This window comes from Crocuta crocuta, unplaced genomic scaffold (assembly GCF_008692635.1).
Source record: "Crocuta crocuta isolate KB4526 unplaced genomic scaffold, BGI_CrCroc_1.0 scaffold30, whole genome shotgun sequence".
NCBI lineage: Eukaryota > Metazoa > Chordata > Mammalia > Carnivora > Hyaenidae > Crocuta > Crocuta crocuta.
In genome coordinates this window covers 10,123,389-10,142,339 of record NW_027528345.1, presented here as the reverse complement: position 1 = coordinate 10,142,339, position 18,951 = coordinate 10,123,389, and the positions used below count along the sequence as shown (strand labels likewise).

Below are 18,951 nucleotides of genomic sequence, written 5' to 3'. Positions count from 1 at the left end.
TGAAGGCCAAAAATAACCTTGGAAGTTTAGGAGAGATTTTCTGCTTTCATTTCATTTTTCTGCCTTTCCTGATTTATTAAGAAAATGTGTCTTAGGTGCCTGCTTTGAACATAGCACTTTCCTGAGTACTTCAGAGAATTCCAAAGAAATAGAAGACAATCCTCACTATCTAAGCTGAAGAGAAAAATATGTACTTAGAACTGTACTTTAAACAAGAGTGTTCCTCAGATTGTCTACAAGACCCTCTGTGTACCTTATCCATAACATGTGCATCTAGTCACATGCATTTGTGAAGGCCAAATGAGATCATGAGGTAATGGGGTGTCACATAGGTATAAGTACAGAAGGATTGGTGTGTCAGAGGATTGCTAGTCAGGCAGTACTACTCTAAGGAGGACAATGGACTTCCAGTCAGGTCTTAAAGGTGACAGGTATAGATCAAGAGTGAAGAGGCTGTTATAGGCCAGAGCAGATGGGAGGAGATTAAAGAGATTAAAGAGGAAGAACAAGCTAGCCATGTGAGGGGCAGCCAGGAACTCTGCTGCTAGGACAGAGGACCCTAGTTACAGACAGAGGGTGAGCTTGGGTGAGGATGGATGGGCAGTTCACAAAGGGTTGTGTCGGAAGAGTCCCTGATTGTTGGAAAAGGCTGTGGAGGCCTTCTTGCCTAGGCTTTCAATGGGGAACAGAGATTAGTTGGTAAGTGGCTCATAGCCATTCATGGGTATGCTCTTTAAGTTGGACGATTGACATATAGGAGAAATGAATGGTGACTCAGTCCTTATAGATTAGCAAGTCAGAATAATTTCATGTAAGTACAGCTGGATAGACGATGATTCATATGTTACCCCTGAACTGCAGAAGTCCAAAAATTTAAAAGATTCCACCTCTAGCCACCAGGTTTTGGGCAAATCTCTCTTGCCTTTTAGGATGAAATCTTATCTTGAACTAAATAATTTGTATTATTATTAAAACATTTTTTAAGTTTATTTATTTTTGAGAGACAGGGAGAGAGCATGAGCAGGGAAGGGGCAGAGAGAGAGGGAGACACAGAATCTGAAGCAGGCTCCAGGCTTTGAGTTGTCAGCACAGAGCCCGACGCAGGGCTTGGACCCATAGACTGTGAGATCATGACCTGAGCCGAAGTCGGATGCCCAACCGACTGAGCCACCCAGGCACCCCAGTAATTTGTATTATTAACAATGCCTTGTTCACAGTAGGTGCTCAATAAATGTAGTTCATTGTATAGTAATAGTATCTAGTATTTGTGAGCCACTTTCTACCTGCTAGTGTTTTCTTACACACTATTGGGGTGGAGGGTAGGAGGATAGTACCATACCCTCTTCCAGCTAGTCATTGAGGCCAGACACCTGGGAGTCACTCTAGGCTACTGTTCCTCTCACCTTCTCTCCATATGAACTGCCAGGCCATAGTTGGTCCTCTTCAGTTACCTGGTCTGTTGTAACAGATTCCTTAGTGGTCTCTCAACCCCAGTCTTGCAGACCTGCCTGCCCTGACCCATCACATAACCGTATGTAAAGACCTTGGGGAAGGGTTTTCTAGGAAGAGAGAACAATCTGTGCAAAGCCAGAGAGTGGGAAACAGCTCTGCACCGTTGTGGACCTGAAGGAACGTCATATTGGTTAACAAGGATGCTTGGAGAGAGGTGAGCAGGGCCCAGGTCATGGGGGACCTTGTCAGCCTTGGTAAGGAGTTTGGATTTTAATTGTAGGGGGAGTGACCTGACCTGCTTTATAATGTTAAGAGTTCACAATGGCTGCTGTGTGGAGTGTCCTGGAATCTGGCTCCTCTCTGGGCAGCGTCGTGGCCTGCGCGAGACCAGGCACCTCACTCGACTTTGCCCAGCAGAGTGATTGTGCCCTCTGTCCTTTCAGGTTTGACTGGTGCCCAGTCCTCACTCCTGTACCCACCCTCAGGCCAGAAAGGGCAGTGCCTGTGCTAAGCTGGCCTCACTGTTTGGCGTGCCTGCCAGTGGCCTGAGCCTATAATTTGGCGGGTTGGCTGGTTACAAAAATAAAAAGTGCGACCTATAACTAAAGCTGAGTGGATTCAGTAAAGAGGGAGCTTTTAATTTGCAGAGGTCCTGGGCTGTATTTAAGTGGAGGAGAAATGTGTCTCCTCCCTAGGAGCTGCTCCATTTTCTCCCTTTAGTACCTGCTCTGGGGAGGGTTGGGGTTTTGGGGGTCTGGGAGGTGAGCTGTGCAGGACTTTAGGCAGATATTTGGAAGGGATGTAAGGGTTCAACAACAGGTTTGATGGGGCTTCCTGTGAAGTCAATATTATTCAGTCTTCTTATATAGCCCACTGGGATAGAAGTAGAGTTTTTAAGTGATCTATTTATTTATTCATTCATTCGTTCATTCATTCATTCATTCATTCGTTCATTCATTCATTCATTCAACAAAGTTCATTGAGTGTTTGCTCTGTATCTTAGACACTAGGGATACCATAGTAAATGAAGGAGACAAACTTGCCCCACAGAGTTCATGCTGTTGGGGCGAACAGCAAACAAATGTATAGGTATGCAGTATAGCATTAGTTAGCAGTAAGAGCCACGAAGAAGAAGGTAAGAAGAGTTATGGGGGCAATATCTTAGATAAGGTGGCAAGGCACTCTTGGGGGATGAGGTGCGAAGGACTACTTTCTGTGGACTCTGCATCCCAGCTCCTGAAGGAGTGTGTCTCAAGGAGGAGGCTCCCTGGGGAAGCACAGCCAGTCTGGACAAGGGTCCGATTAGTGCTCATCTGGAGGCACAGCTGGTTCCTACCCCCAGGTGGGTCCCAGTCAGAGCCTGTGGTTGTCTCTTTCCCTGCTCCACTTGTCAGAGCCATCTGCAGGGCTGGGCAGGGCCTTGACTGATTGTAAATAGATATTTGTCTTTCAAGGGCTCCTTAGGCCTGATTCTCAAGATTTCCTGACGTCATTCTGTGTGTGCTTAGCCAGCGGAAGAAGAATAAATCTGACCTGGGAAACTGCAGGGAGTTCAGGGATTCCTTTTGCTTGTTCAGCCAGACCTTTTGCAAGAGCTTTTGGGCTCAATGAATCTGGATTTGAACCCTGGTTCTGCCATATATTATCTCTGTGACCTTGGGCCAGGGCCTTAACTTCCTGAGCCTTAGTTTCTTTATATAATCAGGATAATAATACTTGGCTCCTAGGGATTTTGTGAGGATTAAGTAACATATGTAAAGGATCCATAGCAGTGTCTGGCATACTGGGTGTTCAATAAATTTTAAGTAGAAATAGTCAAAGACCACTAACCTCATAAAGTCAGGGATCTAGTATTAAGGAGTCCAATAAGAATATTCAAGAAATATGAATTATTGTTGACAGGTAGAGATTCGTTTTATGTACCTCAAGTGGTAAAATCACTGAACTGCACACCACACAATAGTCACCTTGCTTTCCCACTTGATAATGTTGGCCTTGTTGTGACCTATCCACAGGCCTTAGGATCTCTAGGAACCAGCATAGCCCTTGGCCTGTCCTTTAGCACATTTCATTTCTTTCTTATGCAGCCATGGAAGGATCAGACTTTAAGAGCCTTCTGGACTGGGGCATTTACCAAGGCCAGAACAGCTAGCATACGCGTGCCCAGGTCCAGAACTGTGCTCCTGGAACAGTATTGAACTCTAAGGTGGTAGGGGCCACTCTTATGTGGGTTCGTTCGCAGATTGGAGATCATATACTCCCTTTCCCTCAGTGCCAGCCTTAGAGGGAGGCCCATACAACTAATGGAAGGATGAGAGCTAAATGGGGAAGAGCATCTTTGTTTAAACCTTCTGTGTCCAGAATATGCTTGAGCCCCTTACTTTGGACATGCTTCTTGTTTGTGGTTGTGGTTATTTTGTTTTTACTTGCTGCTCAGCGGAATCAGCATCACACAAGCACTCATTATCCTCAGGCCCTTGGCAGTCAGGGCACTTGGTGAATCCCTTGTAAAGTGCTCACGTCTGCAGATTATTTTCCAATGCATCTGGCATGAGTTCCAGAATGATGGTCCAATAGCAGCTATTACTTGCTCCCTTTGGGTTGGCTAATTACTGCTGGTATCACGGGTGACTAAGGAGGTAAGAATCTATGCTTTTATGGGACAACTGGTCCTGGTAAGCTCCCAAAGCATTTATTTGTCATTTCCCCAGAATATCCTCATTAAAAGTTTTGAGCATAACCTCAGCAGGTAAGCTAGACAGTGTCTAGCGGCATTTGGCTTTTCAGTTGATTCTTTCCAAGAATTGTAAAAAAGTCATCTAGTACCTGTTGCTGCGGATGCCCAGGGAAATATCAAGATAGTGTTATAACATTATGAAAATATTACCAGCTGCTTCTGACTGTCTTGGAGGCAGGAGGGCAGCTTACTCCAGCTTTATTCTATGGCAAGGCAGGCAATGATTCACATCAGTATTCTGGAGGGCCTCTGGGGCTGTGAACTGAGAATGGTTACGGTGTCATCTTCCCTGCCTAGAGAGGGGAGAAGGACACAATGCTAGCCCTCAGAGATTCGCTGAGTGCAGCCTGGTCTTCATTCACGCAGTAAGTATTTATTGAGCACTTAGAATTATGTTAAGTGTTAAGAAAAGTAAAGATGACTAAGACTATGTCTGCCCCCAGGAGTTCAGTCTAGAGTGGGAGACAAACACACTAAATGTATAATTGTAGTATACAGCTTGGGACGTGCAATGGTATAGATAATGCAGGAGTATCTGGGGAGCATAGAAGAGAGGTGGGGCTCGGGGAATGCTGCCTGTGGGAGGAAATCTGTGCTGGCTAAAGGGATAATTAGGAGTTGGAGAGAAGTGTAGGAGAGAAAGCATTCTAGGTAGAGGGGACAGCGTGAACAGAGGCAGCAAGGTGAGACAGAGCAGATATGTCAAAAATCCTCATGCAGCCACTTGGGGTTGTTGGAGCGTACGGTGTCAGTCAGAATGGTGGGAAAGAAGACAAGAGTTGTAAGGAGGTTTTGAATGCTGTGCGGGAAGGGACTGTACTTCCTGCTTTTTGTACAGAGTGACATGGTCAGATTTTTGAGTTGTGGATCGGTCAGTCTGGCAGCCATGGGTGGGAATCAGAATTGGAGGTGGGCACCCAAGTGGGAGGCCTTGGTAGCAGATTGATGGTAATGGGAGCCTGAATCAGGGCTGGTATGTGTGATGGAGACCATGGGACAGAGTTGATAGGTAGTTACAAAAATTAAATTTCAGGGACTTGGGGCGCCTGGGTAGCCCAGTCTGTTGAGTGTCTGACTCTTGATTTTGACCCAGATCATGATCTTAGGGTTGTGGGATCAAGCCCCAGGTTGGGCTCTGTGCTGGGCGTGGTGCCTGCTTGACATTCTTTCTCTCCCTCTCTCTCTGCCCCTCTCCCCAAATTGAGGAGACTTGACATTGGGAAGATAGAGATGAGCGACAAGGGAGGAATTCAGGATGACACCAGGTTTCTAGCTTGTTAGGTTAGTTAGATGGAGGTACCACTGGTTAAGAACACAGGAGAGAAAATAACATAGAAGGAAAAGTGTTGAGGCCACTTTGATACACATGAGGTTGCAGAGCCTATGGAAGTCCAGGTGGAGTGTCTAATGGGCTGTTGGATATTTAAAGCTGAAACTCAAAGGAGAAGTCTAGGATGGAAATAAGTATTTGACAGTCATCTGTGTCTATTGGTCAAGTAAAATTGGTCCTGAAACATTTTCATGCCTTTCTCTGTATCCCAAAGACAGCACAGCCCTTTAAGTGACTGGGAGGGACAACAACTAGCACATATTCACTATCGCAAGGAGAGGACAGACTTGCTAGGAAGAGTGGTTAGTTGAGGGGTAAAAAATAGAGATTTGTGGTAGAAATCAGACCTCAGGTTTGTAGACTTCAGATTTAACCTGAGGAACTCAGGAGACAATGGGGAAGTGATTTGAGATAAGGTAGAATGCTAAAGTCAGTTTAGCAAAATCTCCAGAAGGTTAGAGGAATTGTCCCAGATCACTCAGCAGGGCACCTTAGTCAGTGATTCATTTGTGTCTCCCCAAATTCTGGTCCCAGCTTTCCTCTGAATCTGATAGGTAGCTGTTGGTGTCTCAGTCTTATCTTTCAAAGGGGAGTGTGTACAACTGCTTTAACCTAGAGAATTAAGAAACATACAAATAGAGGTGCCTGGGTGGCTCAGTTGGTTAAGCGCTGACTTCGGCTCAGGTCATGATCTCCCGGTTTGTGGGTTCAAGCCCTGCATTGGGCTCTGTTCTGACAGCCAGCTCAGAGCCTGGAGCCTGTTTCTGATTCTGTGTTTCCCTCTCTCTCTGACCCTCCCCTGCTCACGCCATCTCTCTCTCTCTCTCTCAGAAATAAATAAAACATTTAAAAATATTTAAAAAAAAAAGAGAGAGAGAAAAACCCATATAAATAGATATATTAACCTATACTGTTCCACCCTGTATGTCTCACTTTTATGTATTTTTAAAAATTTATTTAAGATCTACTTTTTAATGTTTATTTCTTTTTGAGAGAGAGAGATGGACAGAACAGAAGCAGGGGAGGGGCAGAGAGAGAGGGAGACGCAGAATCAGAAGCAGGCTCCAGGCTCTAAGCTGTTAGCACAGAGCCTGCTGCAGGTCTCGAACCCAGAAGCCATGATGAGATCATGACCTGACCCAAATTTGGGTGCTCAACCGACTGAGCCACCTTGGTGCCCCTCACTTTTACATATAAAGCACTGTGAAATTGCATTTTGAATGGGTGCTTAGAAGTTCAGCTATGACTCCTGGAGCTGCTCATCCCAGTTACTGTTTACAGAGCTCTTCTCCTGTGCCAGGCACCATGCAGAATCCTTTTCATTTATTCATTCATCCCTTCACTTAATTCTTATAAATAGTAGAGACTATAGTCTACATTTTATAGATGAAGAAACTTAGGTTCAAAGAAATTTAATAACTTTTCCACTGTCTCATAAAAAGTACCAGGATTCAAATCTAGGTCATCCCTGATTCCAAAGCCATGCAGTTATTTGTATCACTCTGAATGTTTGTTTATTTATTTTTTAAATGTTTATGTATATATTTAGAGAAGGGGAAAGGGGCAGAGAGAGAGGGAGAGAGAATCCCAAGCAGGCTCTGTGCTACCAGCATAGAGCCCATTGTGGGGCTTGATCTCATGAACCGTGAGCCAAAATCAAGAGTCAGATGCTTAACTGACTGATCCACCCAGGTGCCCCAATAGCACTCTGAATGTTTTAAATGCCATTCATGTATGAGGGAATTGTCACCATGCGGTGTCCAAGAAGGCAGTTCCCTTGTCTCTTTGCTCTGTGTGGTCTCCTTACTCTGAGACAAAAGTCTTGAACTTTAGGTGTCTGGCGCAGACACCTTGTTTAGCTGGTTTTACCCTAGTCATGCTGGCCAGGGAAGCACTGTTTAATAATTAACCAAAGCCAGTCAGACAAATCCAGGTGGACCTTCCCAAGTTAGAATGGAGATTTATATTTATTTTTTTGGGTGTGTGGTAAAGAGATGGCAAGACATGGTAGAAAAAGTCATGTCCTGGCAAAAGTTATGTTGGAGGCCACGTATCTGGATTTGAATCTGGGTTCTGCCATGTTCTGTGTGATCTCGAGCCAGTTGGTTTCAGATTCTTAATTCTCTCACCAAGTAAACAGGCATAACATTTACCTCCAGTGGTCATTGAGAGCAGTAGGGAAATTGTGTGAGAAAAGTGCCCAGCATATAAGAGATTCTCAGTAACATTTTCCTCCCCATCTGTGGCCCTGAGTGAACATGGCAGTTAGGATGCCAGGCATTGCAAGAAGCAGAGAAGATTCAGAATCTCTTTGGGTCATGGGGTGGGAACTTTCAAAAGGCTTTTGAGAGATGTTGTTTTTTTGTTGTTTTTAGCTGGATGATCTAATGAGGTGTAAAAAATCTGGGGCACTCAAAAGATTCAGTTGGGGTGTGGGCACTTATGGCACCTCTGTCAAGCTCTGGCCTTAAAGGCATGGGACGATGTTGGGAAGACAGCTTATGGGTCAAGAGCATACTAGGGTCATTATTGTTCCTCTCCACTGAAGCACTGAGGACAGACCCCCATTTGAGAACAGTTGAGAAAGCAAGGAGAGACAGAAGACTTATAGTGCCTCTCCCCAGCTTATAGACTTGTGACAGATGTGTGCTCTTGTTGGGCCTCAGTTTATCCTTCCATAAAGCAGGAGTCATGCCCCTCCCACAAATAGTCTGGAAGTAGGAAGGGATTCATTAAATTTTATGGTTTGGTAATAAGCTCCTGGAATTATAATGAGACTCCTGGAAAGCCTGAGCCAGGTCCCTCACCAGTGTACTGGGTGAGATGGAGTGCTGCCCCCAGCTGGCTTCTGTCCACATGCATGGCCCACAGTACCTATTAAACTAAAAAGAAGTGCAGGCATTCTTTTCTAGGAAAGCATGTTCAAGGCAAAGTCATGCCCTTATGGAGCTTAACAGTGGTTTGGGAAATAACACAGAATGTGAAAGACGAATAACAATATGAGAGAGAAGTGATTTTTCCACGACATCTTGTAGTTAAAGGATCTAGCACAGTACCTGGCCTAGGGTAGATGTTTATCATTTGCAGTTTCCCCTTTCTTTGTAAATACTTAACAGTTATCACAAAGGAAAACATGTCTTCCAATAGGCACAGTGTGTGATACATAGAGGACACTAGAGTTGTTGAAGGTATGATTGAATATGATTATCAACAGGAGGTGAAGGGCAATAAACCTCGAGGAAGTTCAGAGGAAGGAGTGTGAAATCTCAGTGGTTTGAGGGAGGTTCCGTGAGGAAGGTTGATTGTATTGATTCTGAAGGATGCATACAATTTGAAAAGGCATAGAGAAAGGCTAATGTAATTCATTGTTTCATTGTGTGAGGTTACAAGCCCAGGCTTTGGAGTCAGACCTGGGTCCAGATCCCAGCCCACCACATACTTGCTCTGTGAACTTGGGCAAGTTCCACAGCCTTTCCAAGCCTTTGCTAACTCACCTATAAAATGGGAGTAATGCAGGGTGCCCGGGTGGCTCAGTTGGTTGAGGGTTGACTCTTGGTTTTGGCTCAGGTCATGATCTCATGGTTCGTGAGCCTGCATCAGGCTTCACGTTGACAGTGTGGAGCCTGCTTGGGATTCTCTCTCTCTATCCCCTCCCTCTGCCCCTTCCCCGCTTGCTCTTGCTCTCAAAATATATATATTTTTTTAAGTGGGTAAAATGCTAGTCCCAACTTCATAGGGTTGTTGTGAGACTTAAGTAGTATAATTCATATATAGTTCTTACCACAGTTCTGTGAATAAATGTTAGCTTTTGTCATTATTACTATTTTCATTTTAATAGCAGTATCATTATTATCCTATTCATAGCCACCTACTTACCTTAGCTCCTAAGACCCTTTATGTTCTGGCTGTTCCCTGCCTACTGTAATTTCCTCTATACACTGTCATTTCTTTATGGCAAATCACTTAAGGACTTCTGGACTTTTTTTTTGTGGTGTTTTGTGCTTCCAAGTCATGAAGATGCTGTCTCCTTGCCTAGAAAGAATATCACCATTTTCCCCTTTTGTTGCCTTTGCCTGCCTCTTTCCTGCTTGATGTTTAAGACTAAATCCTATAGGATCTCTTCCAGGAAACCTTCCTTGATTACTCTGTTCAATTAGATGTTGCCTCCCTGGGCTCCCACAGTCTATGTACAGCTCTTTCACAGCAGTGCTCCCTACACCACCCACCCCTGTTTGCTTACCTCTGGATATAAGCTTCCTAAATGCAGGGATCCTGCCCTATTTGTTTTTATATTCCCAGCTCCTAGCTTAGTGCTTGGCATATAGTTGTTTTCCAGCTAAACGTTGAATAAAAAACCCAAACAAACAAACCAAAAACATAGCTAGCATTATATGTAACATTTACTACCTAGGTTCTGATTTAAATGCTTTACATATATTAACTTATTTAATCATCATAGCAACCTTATTAAGTAGATATTATTTCTACCTCCATTTTATAGATGAGGAATCTGCATCTCATAGAGATTAAATAGTCCTCTCAAGGCCACATAACTAGTATGTGGTAGAGTCAGGATTCATGCCAGGGCAGTGTGGCTCATCATTCACTGCTTTAACCATGCTCTGAGGTTGTGATATGATATTTATTGGATGTTCAAGAAAAGGTGAGGAGACATTAGCCATAAATCACAGCTCTATGAATATTTTTTAAAGGCATTAGTAAATGTGTGGAGACACTATTGGGGTGGTAGTAGGGAACCTTTCCACTCTCACTTATGAAAGATTTGCTAGAAAAGGTGGGATTTCACCTGTTCTTAATAGAAGGAGAGGCATGGCTGACCATTGGGAATGACCTCTCTAGGGCTGTCATGGAGCAGAACACTTAAATCTAGGAGGAAGAGAAGTATATGTATGGGGAAATTCAAGCTGCCCAATCTTTATAGAGCACCTTCTACAGTGGTAAACAACCTGGCGGTGATCTCTCTGTGGTGATCCCTGTGCTCAGGAGCCTGTGGTCTACCAGGCTGTAAGAAGATGACTCTGATTATAGAGAAGGGCAGGGGAATGGCTCAGATTTATGGCATGAACTAAAGGACAGAGTTGAAATTCAGAACTAGGAGGGGGAGCTTGCTGAGGGAGATGTAGCATATAAATAAAGTGATTTGGGCTACAGTAGATAGGCAGCTTATAGGAGAGAGAGCCCGGAAGTAGAAAGGGCAGTAGTGAGAAGTTGGTTAATCCCCTCCAAAAATTACCAGGGGCCAAAAAAGAACTTGGTGGTAGAAGAGGTAGTAGCAGGATCAATCAGTTACTTATTAAACACCTGCATATGATTCAAAAAAGGAAAAGGCAAGGTGCCTGGGTAGCTCAGTTGGTTAAGCATCAGACTCTTGATGTCAGCTCAGGTCATGATTTCACCGTCATGGGATGAGGCCCTGCATTGGGCTTTGCGCTGAGCGTGGAGTCTGCTTGGAATTCTGCCTCTCCCTTGCTCACGCTCTCTCTCTCTCAAAATAAATGGGAAGAGACATATATTAATTCTGGGCTGCCAGTTGCTCAGCTGAACATTGGACATTCATTACTAAGGAACACGAGGAGAAGAAGTTGGGGCACAGCAAGCAGGTCTCTGTCATATCGTTCTTCACATATGATTATGCTTTGGAGCTCAGAAGTGGGGCTGATTATTTTAGGCTGGGTGGTCACAGAGCTGATGGATTTTGAGTCAGTAGTAAGAGATTGGATTCAGGAGATTGGGGAAACATCAGTTACAAGCAACCTCAACTACGAGCAAGAGTGGCTGTTCCAGAAGAGGGCAAGGCTGGCCATATATGCTGGAACCAGACCAGGCAGAATCTCACCTCTGAATCTCTTTCTTATTTGAAGATGTTAAGAACAGCATGCCAAAGTTCAGGTTTTCTTGTGTGAATGATAAGTGAAAGAAAATTTCTAGATGAAGAAGAGATATAGTTTATCTTATGTTGCTGAGAAGTTGAGAAATTTCATCCATGTCCAGGTTGGAAGAGAGGGAGAGCTAGAAGTAGGGATGCTAGCTGGAAGGTTATCTCAGAATCAGGAATAAACAATAAGGGCCTATCCGATGGTAGTAGTGGGAATGGAAGGGAAGGTATGGATGAGAGGCCCTGGGAGAGATATGCATTGAGTCTCAGTGAGTAACAGGTTTTGGTCTGGGGAAAGAGATGGAAATGCCCTTTGTGGGATGTAAGTAAGTATTGTGTTCTCTGAGAGGTAGTGCTGCCTATTAGGGCTCCCCAGACAGGAGGGCAGAATATCTTGAGGAGAAGGGGGGACCTTGGCTGTCCACAGGAAGAATGTGAAGCTCTGTCTCAAGCCTCCTTAGCTTTGGAAATCCAGCTGCCCCCAGCAGAATAGTTTCCATTCTGCGTAACTGGGGAGTGTGTGGGTCTGGCTAACCGCGAGGAGGGGCTGAGGAGCCAGCACACGGATCAAGTTGCTGTGGCAGTGGCTTTTTAGCTAGGACCTGGGGCTCTGTTGGGAAGAGCTAACAGGAGTTTCTCTATCTGAGCTTGTGTGCTTCTTGACCGAATAGGCCAAGAAGGGGTGTCCTCAGCTGGTGTCTGGAGGCCTGGTTATCTGATATCAGGTGTGAGGCCAACAGTGTGGCAGAGGTAGAATTGGGGGTATGCTGGCATTCGGGATGTGGCCACCTTCCTTTGCCTTCGCAAGATCTAATCAAAAGGTCCTCCAGGGTGAAGAAGAGGCCTTGGGGGTATGGCTGTATTTGGAAAAAGCTACCTCTTTGATTGATTCAGGCCTTTTGGGGCCTCTCCTTCCTCTGACTTCCCTGGTGTGAGTTGCAGAGCTCAGCCTGAGACATCTGGTGAAGCCATCTCTTTTTCCTCCAGGCTGCCCAAGCACTTGGCCCATAACTGCTCAGCAAGTCATTTCTGGTTATAGAGTCATCAGTGACCACAGAAGCACCAGAAGCACGTTCTCCAGACAGGGCTCCGAGCCGGTGAAAGCTGGCTCTCCCCTGGCAGCTCGTCCCCAGAGTGATAGCTCCAAATAAACAAAACCAGAAAGCGACACCTACCCAGTACAGACACTTACGTCAAGGAGCACCCACTTTTCTGATGTCTTGTATCATGAGGTGCCCCCAGCAAATTTCCCCTCGGTGTGATAGGGCAGCTCGGGCCTAGAGGAAGCTGTGTGTGGCTAGAGATGTGTTGCACCTCTGCAGCCTGAGCTCCCTGCAGGGGCTTGCAGCCCCAGGGCAATGAGGAACAGGGGCAAACGGCACAGCTGAGGCAGCACCAGGGCTGGAGGCCTAGAGCGCACCCCTTCCTATCTTCGAATTCTCCCCTGTGCAGGGGGCTGAGTGTTCACCCCCACCTCCCCCCAGCCAAGTGTCCTGAATCCGTCTTGTAATTGCCATTTTGCCACAGGACACAGTTCTCCCAAAACCTTTTACAGTTGACTCCAGTTCATTCCAGGCTGTCTCAAGTGATGTCTCCCCGCACCTGAGTTCTAGAAAGAGGATGGGAGGGAGTGAGGGGAGGAGAGCAGCTTCCCGGTTGACAGCAAAGCCAGGCTCAGTCAGTCTGGTCCATGGGGGCTGCAGTGAGACCTGGCCTCCTATCCGTCTGTTTCCTCTTCTGTACCACTTCTGCCAGTTACGGAACTGGGGAAAAGTGGGGGTGTGTGGAGGCGCTGCTCTGGACCTTCTTCATTTTAGCTATTGGGTCTTTGATCAAACTCTGATTTTGTAGTTTCTTTTTGACAGGATTATAGTTTGGGGGTGGGGAGAGTTAGGAGGAGCTGTCCTGAAAGAAGATAAACAGTGACGCAGAGGCAGCGGCAGCAGCAACAGCAACAGCGTAGGCAGTGGGCTGGGCCACCGGCTGCCTGCCGTCTGGGCGGGCTGGGTGGAGGGCTCCCGCCCTGCACACTGGCCAGCTGGCTTGTGTTAAAGCACTGGCTGAAAATAACTCTCATTGTCTGGGAGCTGCTACTGCGGCAGGGCTGGCTGTGGCCGCCAAGGGGGCCGAGGCGGCAGAGCTGGTACCTCCCACCTCCTTGGGCTCTTGCCCTTTGGGAGCAATGCCCAGCTGGCCACAGCTGTGCCTGCTGCCCACCAGTAGAGATACGTGGAGGGCAGGCTGGGCCACTCCTAGAGCTCTGTCCTTTTGGCAGTTGGGGATGGGCCTTTGTGCCTGGTGTTGCTTGCTTTGCTGTTGGCTTGGGCAGAGTTGTTGGTTTGTGAGGGAATGCAGGGCGGGAACACAGGGCGGGAACTCAGTGCTCCAGCTCCTCCTACAGCAGCCTCCTGGGCTCCCAATCCTTGTGCCTCCTCACCACATTCTCTGCCCATCTGTACAATGGGCTGATCTGTGGGTGCCCAAGAGGACTGGTTGGCAGCTGTAGCCAGGGGCTCAGCAGCATGTGGTGCTCAGGACAGTGCTTCATTTAATCTCTGGGGAAGTTCTAGATTCAGCTTCCCAGGCTCCCTACCCACCATGGGCTAAGCATGACGACTGGGGCTACCACACTTGGGAGAAGTGTCAGCCATAAGGGACTTGGTGGGGAGGTGGTTCTGAGAGGGAAAACACTAAGAAAACCAACTCACATTCTGTATTTGCTCAGAATAAACAGTCCCTGCCTGCCTTCCCTAAAGCCTCCAGAATCCCCTTTGCAGGAAAATTTCAGACATCCCTCTCCCTGCCTCTCAGAGGAGCTAGGCCAGTGTTCCTAAGATTTATCATGATTGACTGTGACCAACAGAAACAGGAGTTTTTGGTCACTCCTATTTCTGTTTGTTGGGTTTTCCCCAGGCCCGACCCAAGGAGACTGATAGAGTCAGGGGTGAGTCCCGGAGTAGGACCCACACCTTCAAAGGAAACTCCAACCCCACCAGCATTTCCCTTCGCTTGCTATGGGAAGGAAATGAGGAGGGGCTAACGGGCTAGGGGTACAGAGCAGGAAAGGGAAGGGAACCTCTGTGACCAGAGCCCACTCCCTCCTCCTTGGCTTCACTGGGGCTGACAAGGGCTGGGGGTGGGGTGGGGGGGCAGTCAGGAAGCCTTGCTGGTGGGACTGAGCCCTTGCTCCCACAGAACCCAGGAGGGAGTTAGGCACTGCTCAGGGCTCTATGCCTGACCTCAAACTGGCAGTAAACCAGACCAGCCCTGCTGGAGAAGCATCAGATCCACCCCTTTCTGCTGCTTCCTGTTATAGGTTTTTATTATTAGATTTCTGGCTGGTTCCTCTGATTTAGGAATCAGTCTCAGAGTTGCTTTCAGTGTGAGTTCATCTTCCCCTTCTGCTTCCATCTCTCTGGGGTCTTCCCCTCCCTCCTCAAGGATATTGGTATTTAATTGTCTCCTAGTCTTAGGTATAGGAGGGATGAGGGGGTGAGGGTAGGTATAAAAGATTATTCTCTCCCAAGTGTTGAGAAGCAGTGCTGAAGGAGGGATGGAGATAGAGATACCCAGAAGCAAGAGGGGTCCTTGGGATGTTAGAACATTACACCAGATTCTCAGGAGGAAGAGTAATGAAACTGTTGAACACCCACAGTGTTCCAGACACAAATAGACATAAAACATTTATCATTTAATCCTCCGAAAGCCCCATGAAGTAGTGAGATTATCTCTGTTTTATGGATGAGCTCTGAAGAGCCCAAAGTTGATCTTGGGCTCTCTGACTCCACAATTGGTGCCTCTGTTCCAAGATAGCTGTACCCCCTTTCTGTTCAGCAAGAGTTTCACTGAGGAGTTAGCAAGAACTTAGCCTAGCTTCTGCCTTAAGATAGCCCACAGTATCTATGGAACCACTGAACAAAACTGTCAAGGAAACACACCTTTGACTGAGACTGGAACATGTCAGGTTTGTTCCTTGGCTGTCCCCAGAACTCAGGAAGTTGTCCTTCCTCAAGACATCAGAGACCTGCTGGACTCACACACGTTATTGATTAGAGGCAGAAGCCCTAATGCCTTTGTCTGGCAAGGAGAGAAACCCGTGGTGGGTGGCTCCTACCCAGTAGCCAGGGACGGGGACGGAGTTCTTGTGGGAGTGCCGGAGGCTGAGGGGATTCCCCCACCCACTTCCTTCCACATCGCACTTGGGCCCCACAGAAGCAGAGAAACTGGCATCACTGTCTAGAAAGTGCCACAGAAAGCTGTAGACTGGAGGTTGTGGGCCTGTGGTCAGAGCTGATTTATGCTTCTGCCACCAGTGTCCATACTCCAGAGGGCCATCTCTCCTGGGCGTTAAGGTTTGACCAGGTCCCTGATGTGCCTCTTCCGGGCTCTTAGGCTAGGGGTCCCAAAGCGGGTGACTTATTTCCATCTCCAAAGCCCTGGGGGCACCAGACATTTCCTCCCCAGTTCACCTGGGGAGGTGGGGAAGCGTGAGGCCGCAACAGCTGACAGTGGGTGGCTGAGGAAGTTGGTGTAGACAGGATGTGATGTCTCCCACAGTAGTGACAACCACCCCCCACCCCGCCCCACCACCATCTTCTCTGCCAGTCACTTTCTTCCAGGGGAGACAAATATTTTCTATTTCCATGGCATAGACTTGGGAGAAACAGGGAGAAGACAATGAAGTGCTCAAGATGTGCACAGAGCCAGAACCAGGCCTGAGGTCTGTTTCTGCTCTGGTTTCACTTAGGCTTAGCTACCAGCAGCCTGGCTATGGTTAAGGGGAGACATTGCTCTGAGCTCACCTTCAGGCTTTGTGTCCCTGTTTTCTTGTGACCTCTTGTCCCTGTCCTCCTCTCACACAGACATGCTGATATTGGCCCTTAGCCTAGTAGTTGCAGAGAGAACATTCAGGATTGTATTTGCCCAGTCAGCCATCCCTACTGCATCAGCAGTAGGGGGATTTGATTAGCCCTTCTTTCCTATAGGAGTTCAGGCAGACTCACAGGGCAGCAGAAACCATGAGGAAGGGTGTGATGGGCGATCCTCTTCGCCTTCTTTTCTTCTCTCCCCTGCCTCATTTGCACTAACCACTGAGCAAAAATCCCAGCCATACTCCTTTTTCAAACTGTAGTGGATCTGGGCCCATTACTCAGAACCAGGATGTCTTAACCTTAGGTTTACTATCCACTTACTTTCCACTCGGTGCCTATCATGGTATTAGACATTATCAGGGGTTGGAGACCATATGAAGAGACACAGTCCATTCGGGTTAGGAGAGTGTATAACTAGTTTAATAGTATGTGTGTAGGTAAATGTGTAATAGAATAGGTCTAACAGAAATAAATAATATTTAAGGTTTTTCTTTCAGTTTCTTAGAAAATGGAGGGCCAACTCCCAGGATACTCCCACGTCTTCTGGAATAATGGAGGGCCTGTGTGACTCCTCAGGATCATGGGTGCACACATTTTGTGTCCCGGGGAATGAGGATGTCAGGAAGTAGGCAGATGTACACCCAGTGGTCACACTTGGATGACCAGGGAGTTAGAGCTGAACTTGGAGCAGTAAGTAAGGGAGAGAAAGATGAGAGGAAGGCCTTCTAGGTGGCCTGCAGCGTGCTGGGGGAAAAGGCCAGATTTGTGGGAAGTCACATGGGTTAGGTAAGAGATAATTGATTCAGGAGTATGGGGTGGAGGGCAGTTGCAATGATCTGCCTTTAGAGGTAAGAGCTGTGACCTCCAAAAAAGGCAGCCACACTGGTTAGAAGAGAAGCTTGGCTGGATGGGGGTAAAAGAGGGGAAAGTAGGGATGTTGGCTTGGGTGGGACTAAACCATGGATGCCTTGGGTTTCCCTCACTCCATACACTTTTCTTTATTCATTCAGCAAACAGTAGTGAGTAAAATAAAATGACTCCTGGTCTGTCCTTCCATATTCTAGTTTAGAGTGTCTTTCAGTAAGGAAGTGGGACATTTTATTGTGTCTTGATTAATTGAGAGGTATGTCATAAGTAATTTGCTACTAATAATTAAAGTATTGAAATTTTGTAAATTATTTCCTTAAAAAATGAGCAGTTATCTTCATGCTAAGGTCCTTCTCATGCACTTGGATCCTGGTATGGAGAAAAGGGGTAGACTTGTAGCATCTATGTAGGCTATGGCTGGTTCAGGATTCACCCATGGTTGTGCACCATGCAGGAAGGCCACCCTTCCCTTAGGCTGAGAGGGAAAAGCAGATTGAAAGTTGCTGCTTTAGGGCTGCCTGAGTGGCTCCGTCAGTTGAGCATCTGACTCTTGATTTCAGCTCAGGTCATGATTTCACGGTTCGTGAGTTTGAGCCCTATGTCGTGCTCTGCACTGACAGTGTGGAGTCTACTTGAGATTCTCTCTCTCTGCCCCTCCACCATTTGTGTTCTCTCTTTCAAAATAAATAAATAAACATTTAAAAAAAAAGAAATGTGTTACTTTAGACAGGTGGCTTTCAAACTTTTTTGCCTTGTTCCATGTTAAAAAACACATGTTATGGCATGACTTATGTGTGTGCATATGTATTTGAATATACTTAAAATATGAAAGAAACAGGGGCGCCTGGGTGGCTTAGTCGGTTAAGCATCCGACTTTCGCTTAGGTCGTGATCTCGCGGTTCGTGGGTTCGAGCCCCGCGTCGGGCTTTGTGCTGACTGCCAGCTCAGCCTGGAGCCTGTTTCAGAGTCTGTGTCTCCCTCTCTCTCTGACCCTCCCCTGCTCACGCTGTCTCTTTCTCTCTCTCCTAGAAATAAATAAAAATATTTAAAAAAATAGGAAAGAAACAAAAGTTTCATGAAACACTGCAATGATCTGGTATCTTCTAGCGTATTCTATTTTAATCTGTGTGTTTTCATTTAAAATAAAGTTAATCTCGGCTCAGTCAATTGGAAAACATTGCTCAATCAAACTGAACTAAATATGAAGGGGAGGCAGAAGGACTGTCCTGCCTCTCTGAGCCTTCCTTATCTGCCACAGAGTGTCAGGGTGAAGCCTGGGGGTCCAGGAAGGAAAAGGTATGCGTGCTCTAGCCTTTCTCTCCTCTGGGTGCAGGGAGCTTTCAGCCCGTTGACTCAGGTTCTCTCCTCAGAGCTCCATGAACCTGCCTCCTGACAAGGCCCGGCTCCTGCGGCAGTATGACAATGAGAAGAAGTGGGATCTGATCTGTGACCAGGTATGGGGTTTGGGGCAAGTCCAGAAGCAGGGGCTGTGTCCTGGGCCAGACAAGGCAGCAGGACCAAGGCACTGACTGCAGCCTTGGGGTCCCTCGAGAAACCCTGGCCTGGGCTTCGCCACGGTTTATGTTTGCTCCCTGTTCCAAGAGGACGCTCCCAACAGAGCCAGGGCTAGTAGGCCAAGCTCCTCTCTAACTCCTGCAAAGAACTGTCTTGATTTCTTCCTGAGGGACAGTAGCCCAAAGGAAGTTTGTGTAAGTCTGGCTGTCTGTCTGTCTGAAGAGGAGTTGGGTAGTTTTCCCAGCAGAGCCTGTTTTTCTGCCTTTCCTCAGGGTGAGGTCGC

At 46.8% G+C, this 18,951-nt stretch overlaps 1 protein-coding gene across 5 annotated transcripts in view; it reads left to right on the top strand.

Moving 5' to 3' along the window:
* The window catches only part of FMNL3 (formin like 3), a 54,639-nt gene that overhangs the window by 14,122 nt on the left and 21,566 nt on the right, over window positions 1-18,951 (top strand). For all 5 annotated transcript variants that reach the window (XM_077753336.1, XM_077753333.1, XM_077753335.1 and 2 more), the window contains exon 2: window positions 18,524-18,607. In XM_077753336.1, the coding sequence (XP_077609462.1) occupies window positions 18,524-18,607 (84 nt within the window). The remainder of the gene's footprint in view (window positions 1-18,523; window positions 18,608-18,951) is intronic.